Source organism: Cherax quadricarinatus, chromosome 78, assembly GCF_038502225.1.
Source record: "Cherax quadricarinatus isolate ZL_2023a chromosome 78, ASM3850222v1, whole genome shotgun sequence".
NCBI classification, from domain to species: Eukaryota; Metazoa; Arthropoda; class Malacostraca; order Decapoda; family Parastacidae; genus Cherax; species Cherax quadricarinatus.
In genome coordinates this window covers 865694-884711 of record NC_091369.1, presented here as the reverse complement: position 1 = coordinate 884711, position 19018 = coordinate 865694, and the positions used below count along the sequence as shown (strand labels likewise).

Genomic DNA, 19018 nt, shown 5'->3' with positions numbered 1-19018 from the left:
CTGTGTGTCTGTCTGTGTGTGTGTCTGTCTATGTATGTGTGTCTGTGTCTGTCCGTCCTTCCGCCCCCCTCCCCCGGTGTCCTCGGGCGAGAAAACAGTTTCTACACAACAAGACGAGCAGCAAACAGCTGCACTCTGGCTGTGCCCATCTCAAGAACATCATTTCATCTGAGATTGGTCATTCCTAGACTTATTCGAGTCTGGAACATGTTCGTACAACATAATGACAACGACGAAATAAAGTTAGTTGACCAAAAGACATCACTGGCCCACATATAGCTCCAACTTATACCTATTCCCTATTCTCATAACAATACAAATGTTTTCAAATGAGCTGAGATAGGTAACAGCTCTTAGCTTGTAAATAAAGGTAGGAACTCTTAATATAACTTTGTAAAATCCCTTGTGTGTGGAGAGAGAGAGAGAGAGAGAGAGAGAGAGAGAGAGAGAGAGAGAGAGAGAGAGAGAGAGAGAGAGAGAGAGAGATTAAATATAATTATTGAAGAGACGATGATTGAATAAGGATTTGGTTTGTTACCCGCTTATGAGTGGACTAGTTGCTGTACAATAGTCCAGCTGCTGATACTGCTGTTACTGCTGCTGCTGCTGTCTTGCTGCTGTTGTCACTCCAGCTGTTGCTCTTGACATAATTGCTTCTGCGTTTAACTGTCATTTACATGTGATCGGTTTCGCAAGATTTCCCCTACTCTTGCGGTTCAACGCGGGGCAGGCCTCCCTATCACTTGTCTGGTCAACCAGCCTGTTGCTATTGGCAGTCCCCCGGCCTACATATTCATCACAGCCTGGTTGATCAGGCACACCTCTGAGGTATTGATCTAGTTTCCTCTCGTAAACCTCTATACTTGTGTCAGCAGTATTTCCGATATCTGCTGGTAGAAGGCTGCACAGTCTGGGCCCACGGATGTTGATACAGTGTTCTCGTATTGGGACCAAGGCTTCCTTGTTTTTCACTCTGTTTTATATTGTGTATCTCTCTCACTTCTCCAGACTCCAGAGTACATTCCCAAATCTCTGAGGTGTTCCCAATAGTTTGAATGTTTTATTTGCTCTATAGTGGCAGTGAATGATCTTTAAATGTTTTCCTGTTCTGTTATCTCTCCTATTGTCACCGGAGGGCCCATAGGAAGAAGAAAGAAGATAAGCGACACTCCCCACCCGGGGGGCCAACGACGGGTCACCATCTGGAAAAGACCCGGACCGGGACAAGACCAGCGAACCTGCAACAACAATCTCTTGTTGTGAACGCAGTTGTCAACAGTGAGCAGCATTCAAAAGGAAACAGCGCAAACCAAGTGCCGCCAATGGCATTATTTCTAGTTTCGAGAACTTTCATTATCCATTATCCACCCTGTCATTTTCCTGGCCTTCGCAGCATTTGCTTCATTGTATTCTTATAAAGATAAGTCAGTGGCATTATTATACCCAGTTCTTCTCGTTCTATGAGGTGACCCTCTTGTGTTTTGCATACAACATCAATTTTGACTTCTTAATTCTTTCAATATCTGAGCAACTGGGATTCACCATTGAACATGAGCTATTATTCTACCGCCGGCCGGAATACTTTGTTTACATCCTCCACCTAGGAGGAGTAGGATTGGGAAGTGGGGCAGGAGGAGGAAACATGGACTGGTACCCTAATCCCTTTTCCAGTTCATTACACTTTTATGGGACCTTGTCACTGTCAGTCATATTGTGTTACCATTGTCAACCAGACATTCGAACCATATCAACAGATGGTGGGGGACATACCAGGGGTACTACTGACAACTTTCTAGTTTATTTTATAGCCACTGAATAATAAACAGTGTATGTGAATGAGGGGGATGATTGAGGATATTGTTGTTCGAAGGGTCATTTGAAGTTTGAAGTCCGTGCGCTTCTGACAAGGGAGCTATTGAATGAATAATGGTCACTGTGTTTCCTCTCCTTGGTCACCCAACCTTGACGGAAAAAAAGGCAGATGTGGTAAAGAAAAATATAATAGAGAATATAATTATATTAATTGCTAACAGTTACTTTCAGAAACAATACTGCAGAAGGCAGGGTAGTGTGTATTAGGCAGGGTGTTATGCAAGGCCTGGTATGCAAGTAGATACTAGTAGGCAAGAGTGCTGGGTAGTGGAGGCCAAGGCAGCTATAGACCATGACGACCTACAAGGACATGATATCACTTGAGAGTCTAGACCACATCCTGCCTCTACAGTTCTTTGTTATTGTCAAGTATGTTTTTATTTTGTAAGTCGAGACCGATTAAGTTATCTAGTGTTATGGACGCTCACACTGGCTCCACTAACACACACTAACTCACCTGCCTGTTAGCCTGGTGGTGGTGGCATATTCGTCAGGAAACAGGACAAATGCCCCCTGACGCGAGTCTATCAGATGATGACCCATTAAAGGGTTGTATCTGTTATCCTACCGGAATTAGGTGTTATACTTCATTTAAAAACAAATCACCACACAATAATGTCCTAAGATATTATTCTGCTGCTGGCCTGGGAAATTTAGTTTGTGAGGGCATAATATAAGCATCGGGCGGGTGTTATATTTGAGGTAAAAAGGTTTACTCTTTGTCACTACGTTACAATTTCTCTACCTGGAGAGTGGACTGGCTGGGTGAAGAGTTGTGTGTCCTGTGCGTTACCTTAAGTCCAGTTTTGGACTCTAACATTTGAGACGAGGGCGAATGGCCTAGTGTGTGCAGTTTCTGTTCGAGAACGTCTTCATACTCCCGAGCTTTGAGACTCATATGCTCAAGATTAATCTTGATTTTTTCTGCAGCTGCCTTTTTCCAACTTGTCACCTTAATCTTCGTCCACCTGTGCACTAAGGCAGCTTTCTTCCTCGCACCCTTGAAGCGTAAGCCCACATGTAGGTGAAAACTTCGCGCCATCTGAGCTCTCACATCCTTATAGAATAAACCGAGCAGAAACTGGCAGCGGTGGAGAGCCAAGCTGAGTCGTAACTGACACTGAATATACATAAGATTCGCTCTGTTGACCCACTGTTGACAGGCTTGTGCGGTTTTGCCGTGGACGACGTGGTAAGTGCCGCCAGCTTTGATCTGCATGTCCTCATACACGTCGCTGGCTCGACGCCTGACGCCTCTGTACATTTCAACAGCACGTGTATGTAACCCTGTGTACACGTCCTGTACAGTCAGTTTAGTCTGGTACCACAGGAGACCTGCCATGCTCAACATCGTTGCTTCCACTGCACTCATCAGCACAAACATTGGTCGTAAAAACGTTTGCAGGGACGCCATAACGAATCCTAGTGACTCTAGTGAGTTTTCAAAGGCACAAGGAACTCATAAAGAGACCAAGTCCAACTCTCAATTTTGTATGTTTTTCCGGACTGACCACCTGAGTCCGCTGTCAGGATATTCCTCGAGACGTCAAACTCTTGGGAGTCATCTTAGTCAAACAAATATATGAAGACGTCGTAAAACACTGACAAGGCGCAAGTGATGTAGATGAGAATCATGACAAGGAAAAAGACGGGCCAGCCCTCCATACCTCAATTGTGCTGCATGCAGCGAGCAAAAACAACCTTACTGATCAGACTGTCAACCAGGACTCGTCTGGGACTGGGTCATGGGAATAAAGATCTGAGCCCTCTTAAAGGTAAATCTCGCAGCTGTCGTGATATACCAGTACTGGGACCGTACAGTTCGGAACTATCTCACGGTAAGGAAACCAGCCTTTCTTATGAAAACGATGTCAAATATATTTTGTGATTAAATTGCAGTTGTTTCATAGTTTACTTTTGGTTTGTCGTCAAATGAAAACCTTCGTAGAGATTCAGATCGGTTATGGACCTTACACCATCTTCTGATTGGTCGTAGAAGTGAGCTTCTTTGATGGATAGTCATGTGTTGTTCTGACAATCAGCTGTGACAGGCACGTGGTGCTTTTGACAATTCTAGCCACGTGGTCTCCACTAAATTTTCACTAGGTATAAAAAAAAATAAGTCGAGCATAACAGTATGCTTAGAGTTCACTATGGCCTTATCATTTCCGTCAATTATCATCAAACTTACAAAATAATTGCGTAGGAGTTTGTCTTAACCTTTCAGAAAGATTCATGACCACATAAATTTATTAATCGAATTTCTCGCTCATCGGAAGGGGCGCAGCGCGCTGAATTTCTGCAATTATCGTTACACGTGTCGAAGTCGCTATCGTAAAATTCGCCTTGGTGCCTCCAGCGTCAAGTGACACTCACACCATGTCGGTCGGTCCTCTAGAGCCACTCGCAGAGTGTCAGTCAGGCCTTGGGTGCCACTCAGGAAATCAGACAACTCTTAAGTATCAGAGAGTCAGTGTAAGGTATTTGTCGTCCACGGCGGCCTGGCAGGAGCACCACACACTACACACTGTCGCCAACTGGTGAGCCAAGACGCTCCTTCCTGCTGCCCCTCCCTCCTCACCCACACTGAGCGGTGCCAACTTGGAGGCCACAGTATAGTACTGCGGCGCCTGAGATGAAGATTGGTATCATCTAACACACCACGTGCTCTACTACAGAGGGTATGTAAGGTAAGAAGGTAATATGGAGAGTATTTTTGTATCTTTAACAATATTAGGTCACTCTCACAAATGTGGCACATATATAGCTTGCTGCTACCTTAGTTTATATGGTACACCTGAAGTGTACACCTACCTTACTCTACATGAGTTACACGGTCTACCTGGATGGTGTTCCGGGGGTTAATGCCCAGTGTGGGCCAAGTCTATGACCAGGTCTTGCAGTAGGTCAGGGCCTGATCAACCAGGCTGGTAGGGAAGATTTGTAAATTGGATATATTGGTACTATATGAGATTTTGCTGATCTGACAGTAAACTGTTGACCAGGCAAGCACCAGACGAGCCTGTCCCATGGCCGGGCTCAGAGTAGAGAAACTCTCGAAACTCTTCAAAGATATATCAAAGGTAACATGGCAATTGACACTGACTTTCAAAGTGCTTTCCATTTTTCTAATGACAGTAGTTTCCAGCTGAACACCTGTGGTAAACATCTGTCCTACTGTACATGAGTTACATGGTTAGTACATCCGTAAAGTGTATCCTTCCCATTTTATATGAAAAATCCATTGAAGGAAGAAAAGCTATGTTTCCCAGGTCATATTTTATCACAGATGTGTTTCATACGCATGGTAATGAAGCCTGTCAGCCTGTACGCCTTCATACGCCTGTCAGCCTGTACTCCTTCATACGCCTGTCAGCCTGAGCTGGGAGACTTGAGTAAGGCGATGAGCATATCGCCAGGTATTTCACTACAGGTTCATGGCAGTGAAAGGTTAAAAGGTTACCTTTGATGATTCCTCGGTTATCCAAGACCTCTGACATTCTCCTAAACATCTTCCCCAGGTCTCAGACACGAGGCCTGGTCTCAGACCCTGCCGCGGGGTTGCTGACCCCCGAAACCCTCTCCAAGTAGGTATACTACCTAGGATACAGGTATGTAGTACAACGCTATCTGTTGTCCCGTTGCTGAATTAACATTACATACACATTAGCATTTTTTCTCCTTATTTCTGTAATTGTCCTGTGTCCAGTTGATGGTTGATTTTCAAAATTAAAGTATCTTAACTACACGAGGGTCATAAACTTGTATGTAACCTGCAAGCGACCAGTCAAAGCCAATTTTAATCCCTAAGACAATGATTAAGCTCACAGTGAACATACTCTCCATGTACATAACCTTGAAGACTCTATTATGTTTGCAGGGGTCGGTTTAGAGCTTCTGGCAATGCCTCATGACTATTAAAAACTGGCTCGTGTGTGTGTGTGTGTGTGTGTGTGTGTGTGTGTGTGTGTGTGTGTGTGTGTGTGTGTGTGTGTGTGTGTGTGTGTGTGGGATACGTCTGTTCAGTGTTGATAATAACAAATTACTTACATAAGGTGTAATACATTTGTAAACGTAGGAACAGTAAGAAATAATGCTAAGTTACTCCTCCTAAGAATATTCGTTTTCTTTGGCCGTAAAGTCATGAGTGTTAAATTCCCACTTTCTTTGGTCTTGTTCGAAGGAGAACAATTATTTTCACAATAATCTCACTCTAAATTAGAATACCTATTTTCAAATATGGTGATCTACTACTAATAAAACAATAAAACATACTAATGTATTAAAATAGCAAATAAAAACTTACTGTATTAAATAATGCCAAAAAATTACTCAGGTTTATCAACTAACATTATATATATTAAAACGTGTATGATGCTATTCTAAATAACAAGTGCGTTTCCAGAAGGTGACCTCCAGTTCCTGGGCCCAGCCTTTTACAAAGTATAACTAAAGAAAAGAGAAGCAGTAAAGTAGGCATTGTAACCTGTGCGAAGGTCCCACTGATATCCAACCATTACTACTCGGTTATCAAACCTATTGATAGGGGACAGTGTAGTAAAGAAAGCGAATGCCAGACTGAAGTTCCTGTATAGACAAGCACAGTGTCTACCTACTGAGGCTCGCAGGACCCTATGTCTAGCCCTTATACAATGCCATATGGATTACGCTTGCTCTTCTTGGTACTCTGCCTTGACAAAAAAACTGAAAGATAGACTGCAAATCACCCAGAACAAAATCGTAAGATTCATCCTGGGGCTGGGACCAAGAGAACATGTAGGCCAGGATGAATTACAGCAGTTGGATATGCTGAATGTTGAAGACAGAGTAAAACAACTGAAGCTAAATCATGTTTACAAAATTGCTCACAAACAATGTCCAGAATATCTTGCTGTCAATTTTGTCAAGGTTGGGAACCAAAGCAATCATAGTACTAGGGGGAGAGAGCACAACTTTGTAGTAGCCACAGTCAGTGGCCAGGCTTCAAACACCTTTTATTGTACAGCAATAAAGGAATGGAACAGACTGCCTGCACATGTCAAAGCCAGTCATAGTATGAACCAGTTCAAGAAGAGTGCCAAAAGGTGTCTGATGAATGTAGCTACAGAAAGGGAGGGGAATGATTTTCTATTTTTTAGCTAACGTACGTGTAAATTTTACCATATTCCTAGTAATGACCCTCGTATTGTAGATAGTCTTAATGACCCTCGTGTAGTAGATAGTCTTTTTAGTATGATAATAAGATGTTATCTTCATTGTAGAATAATAAGAAAATATTATAACCTTTATATTATAATAATAAGGTAAAAGGACCCCAATGGAAATAAGTCACTCTGTCTGACTTTTTTGGGTTATCCTAGGTTCTCTACACATGCTGCTATGTATGATAATTCTATGTAATTGTATTTGTGTATACCTGAATAAACTTACTTACTTACTTACTTATTTTAAAATTCTTATTCTAGGCCTTCTCACTGATTTTAAATCAGCCTATTCCCAGATTTCTGGAAGTTGACCCGTCTGAGTGATAGGTTAAAGACTTTTGCTATCAGGATACACAGCTGAACATGTGCAACTGTTAGGTATCTTAATTGCTGATTGAAGCGTTTCGCCTACACAATAGTCTTCTTCTATCAAGTACAGAAGCAGAAGGCGTGGTAACGAAGTAAAGATGATGTAATCAGTCCATCATCCTTGGAGAAACAGTTTCTGAGGTGGTCAGTCCCTCAGACTGGAGAAGTGTTCAGTTCCATACTCTGGATACAGTGTTTCAACTCCTCAGGGTTCCCACTGAGTTTAGTTATCTGGTCCCATTGCTTTTATGCCCAGACCCTTTAGTATATTATTTACATTTTCCCTTAATGTACGGATGTTTTCTAGTTCCTCCTGACCTCTCCTGACCCCTGTTTCAGGGTGGCTCCTCACATTCTTTTGTTAAGACCTCCCTCACTATTCTGCTAAGTTCTTCCCATATTTCTCTGTCATCCTTCGTGAGTAGCTTCCATCTTTCTTCAGTCTTATCACTGTGTGTGTGTGTGTGTGTGTGTGTGTGTGTGTGTGTGTGTGTGTGTGTGTGTGTGTGTGTGTGTGTGTGTGTGTGTGTGTGTGTGTGTGTGTCTGTGTGCGCGCGCGTACCTATATGCTGTTGCAGGGGTCGATTCACAGCTCCTGGTCCCGCCTCTTCGCTAGTCACTACTAGGTGTGTGTGTGTACTCACCTATTTGTGGTTGCAGGGGTCGAGTCTTAGCTCCTGGCCCTGTGTGTGTGTGTGTGTGTGTGTGTGTGTGTGTGTGTGTGTGTGTGTGTGTGTGTGTGTGTGTGTGTGACAGTAGGACGGGTGGCAGAGGCCACCAGAGCAGCCTGGACCACTAAGGGCATGACCACCAACAACAACAATAACAACATGAAGATGAACGCGGCTGGCGTGGGGGCAAGCGCCTGTCTCAAGGCCAAGGCAGCGACCGCTGCATCCAGCACTGCTGCTGCATCACCATACAGCATCCAGCACTGCTGCTGCATCACCATACAGCATCCAGCACTGCTGCTGCATCACCATACAGCATCCAGCACTGCTGCTGCATCACCATACAGCATCCAGCACTGCTGCTGCATCACCATAAAGCATCCAGCACTGCTGCTGCATCACCATACAGCATCCAGATCAATAACAGACATCAAAACATGATAACAGTCTTTGAGACGCCAAATTACTAACTGTATGGATAAATATAAGCTATACTACCCATGTCAACACGGATTTAGAGCAGGAAGAGCATGTTTTCACAACTACTGGGTCATTATGGCAATATTAAGGAGAGTTTTGCATGAAACCAAAACGTCGCTACGATATCTCACGAGACCAAGAAGTGAGAGCCTATAAAATAAGCTCATTAGCTATTAACATGAAAATTAAGAAAAGACATATTCGATTTACTAATAAAAAGAGAACAAAGAGTAGTACTAACAATAGTATTAACAAAGTAAAAACTTCAGTGACTCAAGACACGGTCAAGGCGCCTTTGCTGTTTTCATCCTCAGAGCAGACACGGGGAAAAAAAAACACCAGCCACAATTTCACATCAATATTTGCAGATGATATAAATATAAGCATGAAAGTCGCCTCGATAGAAGCCACCGAAAATTTTCAAGCAGATATCAACAAAGTCTCCCAGTGGTGAAAAATTCCAACTGTTTACATTTGGAAAGAATGAAGAGCTCAAAAGGAGCACTGGAAAAAAAAAAAAACACAGAAGCACCATGTCACAGAACGAAAGGAACTTGTGAAAGACTTTGGGTATAATGTCAGATGACTTATCATATAAGAAACATAATAGGGCAAATGCCGCGAAGACCAGAAAAATGACAGGATGGGTAATGAGAACAAAAGAAATGCCAATGGTGACACTATTCAAATTCATTGTGTTCTCTCGTTGAGAATATTGTTAGATGTGGACGGGAGTTCGTTAAAGGCAAGAGGGATAGCAGAACTGGAAAAAATAGAGCCATGCCCGTGGCGGGCTCCGGGAGTAAACTCTCGAAGCTTATCAAAGGACGTGTAAAATATATCCAGTGAAAAACAGGGCAAAATAAGAGAACATTTTGTCAACATCCGTGATCCAAGACTATGCGCTAGTAGATATCAGAAATATTCAACGAATAAATGTAACAATTTTTAAGAGGAAACTGGATCACTACCTCCGCCAAGTGTCAGATCAACCAGGCTATGACGGATGTATGGGCCAGCGGGCACTACCAGCAATAGGAGAAAAACAGTAAAAGCCTGACCCCAGGGCGTGATGCAATGGTAGGAAAACAGGAAACCAGAGGTCTATCATAGGTAGTACCCAGTTGATGCTGCATCTCCATACATCATCCAATATATAAATACACTGCATTTACATCCGTTCATCTCCCTGATATTGCACCTGGCATCTCCGAAATTAAAATAATAATAATAATAATAATAATAATAATTCTCCATTAGACAGTGGAGAATCCTTCCTCTGTAAGCCATGTGTGTTGTAAGAGACGACTAAAATGCCGGGAGCAAGAGGCTAGTAACCCCTTCTTCTGTATACTAAATTACTAACTTTAGTTGTTCTGTTTACTTTTTTTAGGTCACCCTGCCTCAGTGGGAGACGGCTGGTAAGTTAAACTACTACTACTACTACTACTACTACTACTACTACTACTACTACTACTACTACTACTACTACTACTACTGCTACTACTACTACTACTACTACTACTAATAATAATAATAATAATAATAATAATAATAATAATAATAATAATAATAATAATGATAATAATGATAAAGAAAAAGAAGGTAGGGAGAGGTAGGAATGATCGTCAATGACCACGACCTGTCTCCCGGCCACTAACGTAACGCTCACGCAGGTTCAACACAATCTCCCAGGGCTCCATATTATCCCCGCCCTAAAAAGAGAATAATACCTCCTTTGTCTGCGATAAGATTCCCTCTCTGATATATCCTCACTCGCCTTCCCTGCTTCTCCTTACACTTACCTGTGATGGGTTTCTAGAGTGGTTGCCTGCTCAGCCACACGCTTGCTGGCCATCGATCACTTTATAAAAGTAGTGGGGAATATACAGCTTTAATGACCCTTTGAGCAGTCGATAAGATTAAACCCAATTAACTAACCAAGCAACCGTTAAGGTGGGAAATGCATTTACGGTTACGGTACACTGAAGTCTGTATGCACGATGCCTCATGCCCCAGGACTCCCTCCTTGCTCTGCATACCGTCACTATGCACGATGCCTCATGCCCCAGGACTCCCTCCTTGCTCTGCATACCGTCACTATGCACGATGCCTCATGCCCCAGGACTCCCTCCTTGCTCTGCATACCGTCACTATGCACGATGCCCCAGGACTCCCTCCTTGCTCTGCATACCGTCACTATGCACGATGTCTCATGCCCCAGGACCCCCTCCTTCCCCTGCCTGCATACCATCCCTATGCGCGATGCCTCATGCCCCAGGACCCGCTCCTTGCCCTGCCTGCATACCGTCACTATGCACGATGCCTCATGCCCCAGGACTCCCTCCTTGCTCTGCATACCGTCACTATGCACGATGCCTCATGCCCCAGGACTCCCTCCTTGCTCTGCATACCGTCACTATGCACGATGCCCCAGGACTCCCTCCTTGCTCTGCATACCGTCACTATGCACGATGTCTCATGCCCCAGGACCCCCTCCTTCCCCTGCCTGCATACCATCCCTATGCACGATGCCTCATGCCCCAGGACCCGCTCCTTGCCCTGCCTGCATACCGTCACTATGCACGATGTCTCATGCCCCAGGACCCCCTCCTCCCCCTGCATACCGCCACTATGCACGATGCCTCATGCCCCAGGACTCCCTCCTTGCCCTGCCTGCATACCGTCACTATGCACGATGCCTCATGCCCCAGGATCCCCTCCTTGCCCTGCCTGCATACCGTCACTATGCACGATGTCTCATGCCCCAGGACCCCCTCCTTCCCCTGCATACCGTAACTATGCCTCATGCCCCTGGACCCCCTCCTTGCCCTGCCTGCATGCCGTTACTCGAAGACATACCAAGTCGTATCTGTGGACCATAATAATCGCAAGGTTTCTCCTCTGAATGCATCTTTGAATGGGACAATTATGTTAATGTCTTAATGGGACCATTGTGTGAATGTATTAATGGGACCATTGTGTGAATGTATTAATGGGACCATTGTGTGTATGTCTTAATGGGACCATTGTGTGAATATCTTAATGGGATAATTATGTTAATGTCTTAATGCGACCACTGTGTATGTCTTAATGGGACCACTGTGTATGTCTTAATGCGACCACTGTGTATGTCTTAATGGGACCATTGTGTATGTCTTAATGCGACCACTGTGTATGTCTTAATGGGACCATTGTGAATATCTTAATGGGATAATTATGTTAATGTCTTAATGCGACCACTGTGTATGTCTTAATGGGACCACTGTGTATGTCTTAATGCGACCACTGTGTATGTCTTAATGGGACCACTGTGTATGTCTTAATGCGACCACTGTGTATGTCTTAATGGGACCACTGTGTATGTCTTAATGCGACCACTGTGTATGTCTTAATGGGACCACTGTGTATGTCTTAATGCGACCACTGTGTATGTCTTAATGGGACCATTGTGTGAATATCTTAATGGGATAATTATGTTAATGTCTTAATGGTACCATTGTGTGAATGTGTCTAAACGAGATCACTGTGTGAGTGCATGTCTAAGCGAGACCACTGTGAGTGCATGTCTAAACGAGATCACTGTGTGAGTGCATGTCTAAACGAGATCACTGTGTGAGTTCATGTCTAAACGAGATCACTGTGTGAGTGCATGTCTAAACGAGATCACTGTGTAAGTTCATGTCTAAACGAGATCACTGCGTGAGTGCATGTCTAAACGAGATCACTGTGTAAGTTCATGTCTAAACGAGATCACTGTGTGAGTGCATGTCTAAACGAGATCACTGTGTAAGTTCATGTCTAAACGAGATCACTGCGTGAGTGCATGTCTAAACGAGACCACTGTGTGAGTGCATGTCTAAACGAGATCACTGTGTGAGTGCATGTCTAAACGAGATCACCATGTGAGTGCATGTCTAAACGAGACCATAATGATGTTTGCTTAATTTTGACAGTTATCTTGTTTAATATACAAGGTTACAGTTAATTTGTCTGGCAAACTGGGACTATTACAAGCTTGCCAAATGGTTTAGTTTATCAAGTGAGTCCATTAGGGACCCCAATGCAAATAAGTCACTCTATTTTTTTTATGCTAACCTACGTGTTCACACATGTTACTATGTACGATAACTGCAATTATGCAAAAATTGTGTAAACTTCTACCTAAATACACTTACTCCCCTTGTTTACTGATTCTTCTTGCTAACGCTCCTTACTCTCTTTGTTTACTTTCCTTGCTTATTCTCCTCACGCTCCTTGCTTACTCTCATTACTCCCCGTGTTTACTTACTCTCCTTGCTTTTCAAATGAGGCAATGGTTTTTATGTTTATTATCATGGTTTCTTTGTTAGCTTGTATAATAACTTGTTAGATATATATATAAAGGATTTTTTCTATCCTCACCGTAATACGCCGGCTGGGCGATGTGTTGTAGAAGTCTGTTAACGTCTCAAGAATCACGAGAGTTCTTAAGAGGTGTTTTTCCGTATGTTCAAAACAACTACGGAATGTGACTTTGTGAATTCAACTTTAAACTCTCCAGCGATGGTGGTACGAGTTTTTCTGCAGGGCCAACACCAGACCCTGGCATCACTGCAGGTCCAGTAGCAGACCCTGGCATCACTGCAGGTCCAATAGCAGACCCTGGCATCACTGCAGGTCCAATAGCAGACCCTGGCATCACTGCAGGTCCAATAGCAGACCCTGGCATCACTGCAGGGCCAACAGCAGACCCTGGCATCACTGCAGGGCCAACAGCAGACCCTGGCATCACTGCAGGTCCAACAGCAGACCCTGGCATCACTGCAGGTCCAGCAGTAGACCCTGGCATCACTGCAGGTCCAACAGCAGACCCTGGCATCACTGCAGATTCAGCAGTAGAACCTGACATTACAGCATACTATTACCTACAGCCTGACTTACCAGGTCAAGATGACCTGTGACATACCTGTAATCTGTTTCATAGGTACGTCTACCCTCTCAGCCAGACCTTGTGCTAGCGGTCCGCAGAATCACACAGCCATCACAACGCCGCTGATCAAGAATCTGAAGGGAGATATTGGTCCAATTTCCTCTTGGAAGTGGGCAAATGTCTCATTCCGGCAGTATTTCTGGGTTCAGCTGTTAAACCTACTGGAGATTCTTGGACCAGTGTTTCATAGTTATAGCAACCCTGCTTCACACAGGATTAATTCCAAACTCTCGTATTTTTCACTCCTTCAAGCATCTTCCTTGTATATATCATCAGGGTTCAGACGAGCCTGGCCCAAGGCCGGACTCTGCGAGTAAAAAAAAAAAAAAACTCGAAACTCGTCAAAACTCTTTTTTCCGTTCCAGATATTTTGTATCGTTTTACTGGGATATTCACTTGAGAAGGATCCCCAGACGCTTGTGACCACAGGCAAGGGTATAGCGGGTACATTCGCTTTCGTCTCTCTTGTCGGAGTTCGTTGGTTCGAACCTACAGCGTTGGCTCCGTTCCAGATAGAACAATCTAAGTGGTTTGAGGCATCGCCAATACTTTAGATATTTTACCGATTCTATGCAGGCAGTCTGACCTCTGTACACTTTCCAGCTCTGCTATCTCTCCTACCAAGATGCTGTGACCTCAAAACAATATTCAAGTCGTGAGAGCACAAGTGATTTTATGTGTTACCATTAGAGCTCCTTCTCTTTTCCTGTCATTTTCCTGGCCTAGTCTGAGACTTGGCTTCAGGGGCGATGATCGGCGGAACCGTCTACTGGTATACGAAGTGCAGGTCCAGAAGGACTTGGCATCTCTGCTAAGGCACGGGTGAGTCTTCCTGCTGGTGAGTGAACTGGAATGCTGCCCCGGTGGTTTTTGTCGTGTACTAGACCAGGAGGCCCTGCCACGGACCCTGGGCGCCGCGGTATGGCCATACAACCCTGACAGTGGCCCTGCTAATAGATGCTGGGCAAGGAGGCCCTCCTAGGAGCTCTAGGCGCTGACAATAGCTCAACCACCGGTTCTGGAAATCAAGGTATGGCCAGGATCCTTGTAACAGTCTTGTCATGGAGCCGAAGTCTGAATGTACCACCCTGATTACTCAGCTACGGGCCCTGGATCCTGACACTGGACCTGCTAGTATGTACTAGAATGGGAGGCAGTGTCTCACACTCTATCACTACTGGTTAACACATGCAATGGGTCTCACACTCACCCAGTACACAGGTGTACTGGTGTATATATATTACTTTACCTCTAACTTTAAACAGTCACTTTCTAAGCAAGAAAAGTAAATAAAAATTAAAGATAGTGAAACGTGGTGCATCAATAACAACAATAATAATAATAATAATAATAATAATAATAATTTATAAGGTTTGATTTTTTATTATTGCTGAAAAATTACTTATATACTGTAGTTAGTATTATTGTGTAAAGTTTCTGTACAGCAACATAGATATTACCCAAGAATATTTTTATTATATCCAGCGAAAAAAAAAAATTATGCGAGAATGATGCATCACAATACAGAGTCTCGTCATTTCCGCTAAACTGCTGTTATTTGCTGAACAAAAGCAATACTCACCTCGAGGTGAACCTGAGGCAGCTGCTTCTGCGGGAGTGCTGGAGGCTGCTCACCCCGGGAGGAGGAGGCGGCGTCGGAGGCCAGGGAGGAACGCTGGGAGCCTCCCCTGGACAGGTCGTCAGTGCCAGTCTCACTGCCGGAGTCACGACCACTCATTGAGCGGCGTCGAGCAGGTCGATGCGTCTGCTCGTCCGTCTCGCTCTCAGGCACTCGACCTAGACGCGCCAGCCCCTTTCCCGCTCTCCCAGATTTATCAGTCCTCATGCACTGGTTCATGGTGGAATGACACGCACTCGCCCACTTGCCCTGCGAAGTCTCTGGCGCTGACTGTGACGATATAAGACTCGACTGACTACTCGCAGAGCTCAGATCACTTACTGAAGCACAACCCAGGTTCTTCCCTGTGTGGCGTTCATAAAAGGACATCACAGCTTGTTTCTGAATACTCTTCAGCGTAGTGTCTGGCACCTTGCGTCTTTTCTCAGGGTCTAAATAGGAATATGATACATTACTACCCATTCTCTCAGAACGATCCAATCTGTCTACTCTATCCACCTCTGTAAAAGTATTCAGTAAATTCTGGAAATTTTCATGGACGAAAGGTCTACCTTCGGCATCCTTTTGCGTGGGTGACTTCGAAGACCCGGGTGTGGAGGGGGATCTAAGAGTCTCCAGTGAAGAGTGAGAGCCGTCTCCCTTGCGGTCTATCCTTGAGAAATCTAACCGCAGATCTCTGTCTCCTCTCTGAGAGTCTCTGGATCCTCTCCTCTGGTGGGTCCGAGTCTCGCCACTTTCTCGAAGTTCCCTTGAAGCTCGAGTCTCCAGTTTGTCACCTGGCTCACGAGCCTCTGGCGGCGGCGCATCCTCACGAGACCTGCGAAGGTCTTGTGGGTCTCGTGGGTCATGGGTTTCCCTAGACTCCCTCGGGTCTCGAGGGTCACGGACATCCCTAGACTCCCTCGGGTCTCGCGGATCGTGACCTTCCCTACCATCCCTCTCCCTGGAGCCACTATGGTCCCTGGGCCAGCGGGTGCCGCCCTCAGGGCCGGTAGTACGGGACTGTCTCTCCAACTCGTGAATCCTCTCAGCTACTGAGGGAGGCTTGCTAAAGTCTATGGTAGGACTCTGGGGAGAGCGTGTGGGAGACGTGGGAGTCTCGCGCATTTCTGCTGTAGGTGCCTCCGTGATCTGCGAGAGAGGTTGTGTGTAGGAATACGAAGGGAACTTCTTTAGATTGTTCATTTCGTTGTTCCTTTCAACTTCTCGACTCCATTTTCCTTCCCGTGATGATCTCGGGTAGCCAGACTCTGTGTCGCGGACAGAGCGCCGCAAGTCCCGGTGATCGCGCGACTCGTGGCCCAGTCTGCCGTGGGGAGGTTTGCCTCTATTCTCACCGCCATAGTAAAGAACAGACTCGCTATTGTGGCGCTGGGGCGCCTGCACACGCGAGCTGTGCACTATATTGTGGTCAGATCGCGGATCGCGGGAATGACCAGACATCATAGAAAGATCAGAGAGCGAGCCGTGCCACTTGAGGGTTTCAGAAGATGAGGCTGATGAGGAGTTTGTGACGACAGTAGTGACACTATCTCGTCCGTTACTGTAGCGAGCACTGTCTGCAACACTCTCACTCTCCCCTCTTCCTGAGTCCCTCTCAGAACTACCATCCCACATGACTGACTCGCGCCGCAGCTGGTCCAACAGCGGCGTCGTACCTATTAAGTCTGCGTAACCAAACTCCTCGTACTGACGGACGTATTCATCCAGCTGCGCCGCTGTCACCTGACTGAGAGTAGCCTCGCCCACGCCCAGGTCTCGCTCAGGCGGGGACGGGATGCTGTAGTCCTTATCATCGAGGGCGCGGCCGTCGCGGTCATATGAAGGATAGCACGAGTTCGAGGGCTTGTAATAAGAGTCCATAAAAGAATAATTTGAGCTAGAGAACACATCCACTCGAATACTGTTATGAAACACTTCCATGGGAATCTTCTCTGATCGCTCCATCACAGTTTTGAGTTGCCTCTGGAAGGACTGATTTGATGGTTTCTTGTTATAAGGACGAGCGTAGCCTCCAGCCTTCTCCTTGGGGTATTCTGACTGCTCCGTCCACGACTTCGAGCGGTGTGAGCCTTGTGGTGCCGGAGACTGTGAGGTTGAATCAGGGAGGCCAGATACATTAGCATCGTGAGGTGGGGAGCTATGTGACACCTGGTTACCAGCTGGCACCGGCCACGATGGATATTTCTCATGCCCGGGACCATACTTGATATATTTTAGACTAGAAGCATCACGCACTGGGGGTGGCGGAGGTGAGGACGGGTGACGGTTTGACGAAGATGATGTAGGCGAGTGTTTGACAGGTGATGGCGTAGGTGCTACTGACGGAGGCGATGTCGGGGATATGGGTGGCTGCTGGTGCTGGTAGCCCGGACCTGGGGGAGAGTATGGCGGGGGTGCCATAGTCAGGTCTGGTTCAGACATGTTCCAAGACCCGGGGTACTTCTGACTTGATGACTCAGGTCCCAGGTTGTCGTAGGAGAAGAACCTGGCTCGATCCATGCCATGATGGTGGTGACTGTGGCCAGACAGGTGCTCCCCCCGGGGACTCAATTCATCAGGCTCGCTGTAGTTTGAGGTGTTGGAGTGCTGTCTGCTGTGGTAGGAGCCAGCTGAGCCAGAGCTGAGAGCAGAGAGCTGGCGGGAGTGAAGTAGGTGGTAGGAAGAGGAGCGAAGGTGGTGGGCATAATCCTCGCGGTCTGGGGTATCGTCGGTGCCCATAGTGCCATCCCAGTATCGGCCGCCCACCACACCAGAGCCGCCCATGGCGCTCTTGGCCGAGGAAGAGGAGGCACCTTGAAGGTAAGAGTACATAGAGGACTTCTTGGTCACCATCCTGTCATCCTCGCCCTCCTCTAGGTTGGGCGTCGACCTGCAATACAAAAAATAATGATGTTAATGGCACACTGCTGGAGAGGGAGTCACTGTCACGCCCTCAGTCTTGCTGTCGACAACTGGAATTACCCTCCCATTCATATCATACTGATAGCATGCAATACCGACAAGATGAACAATATATTTATGCAGCACTTGCACATCTTTATTACTGAAATGCTGTTGCTTGTACAACAGCATTCTTCAAATCGAATACTGTAGAATATAATACTGTAGACAGTATTAATTGAAAGGTAATTTCGAGGCGATTAGTCCTTCGGCCTTGATAGAAGGTTATCAATATTTAAGATACCTAAGTCTGAGCCTTGATAGAAAGCGGTCAGTAATAAATATATCAGTGTTGTACACGTGTCTTATTCATAAAGCCCCCTAACAGAGAGCGGCAGGCAGCCTACAAAGACGCTGGCTGAACTACAAGTCTCCCTCCCTCGACCGATTCGACCAGTCAAAAGACCTTCTGGCTATTATTGAGAAGCAAGAAAATGTGATATTTGTTCTGCGGACCAAACTTGTTTACCTCCTGTTTCCTAGAGGCCGTACCATGCCTCCAGGTTAAGCGTTCCCGTGTGAATACGTCACTAAGAAGTGTTAATTACGCTTTAATACTGGAACCAACATTATTATTAATAATGTATGAACAGGGCAAGGAAGGTAGCTGACCTCGGTACACAGTCACAACATCTAGCCTGTTGTTACACTCTACATAACAAGCGTATTGCTTCTAACGATTAAAGTGGCTGTATACCCCGCTGTCAGACGTTAACTCCCGGGGATCGTCTACAATCTACATCAAAGAGAGCTGCATGTCTCTCACGGTTACTGTACTGACTATTTTAGGCTTTAACGTAGTCTTGATTCATAGCTCCAATTTATCCAAAGACCGTTGCTAATGACTGCTTGTAATCTGAGAATCTGA

The 19018-nt window shown here is 45.5% G+C and overlaps 1 protein-coding gene across 5 annotated transcripts in view; it reads right to left on the bottom strand.

Moving 5' to 3' along the window:
* Positions 1 to 19018, bottom strand: part of LOC128701528 (protein Shroom) — a 942770-nt gene that overhangs the window by 159677 nt on the left and 764075 nt on the right. For all 5 annotated transcript variants that reach the window (XM_053795246.2, XM_053795245.2, XM_070101538.1 and 2 more), the window contains one exon: positions 15151 to 18079. In XM_053795246.2, the coding sequence (XP_053651221.1) occupies positions 15151 to 18079 (2929 nt within the window). The remainder of the gene's footprint in view (positions 1 to 15150; positions 18080 to 19018) is intronic.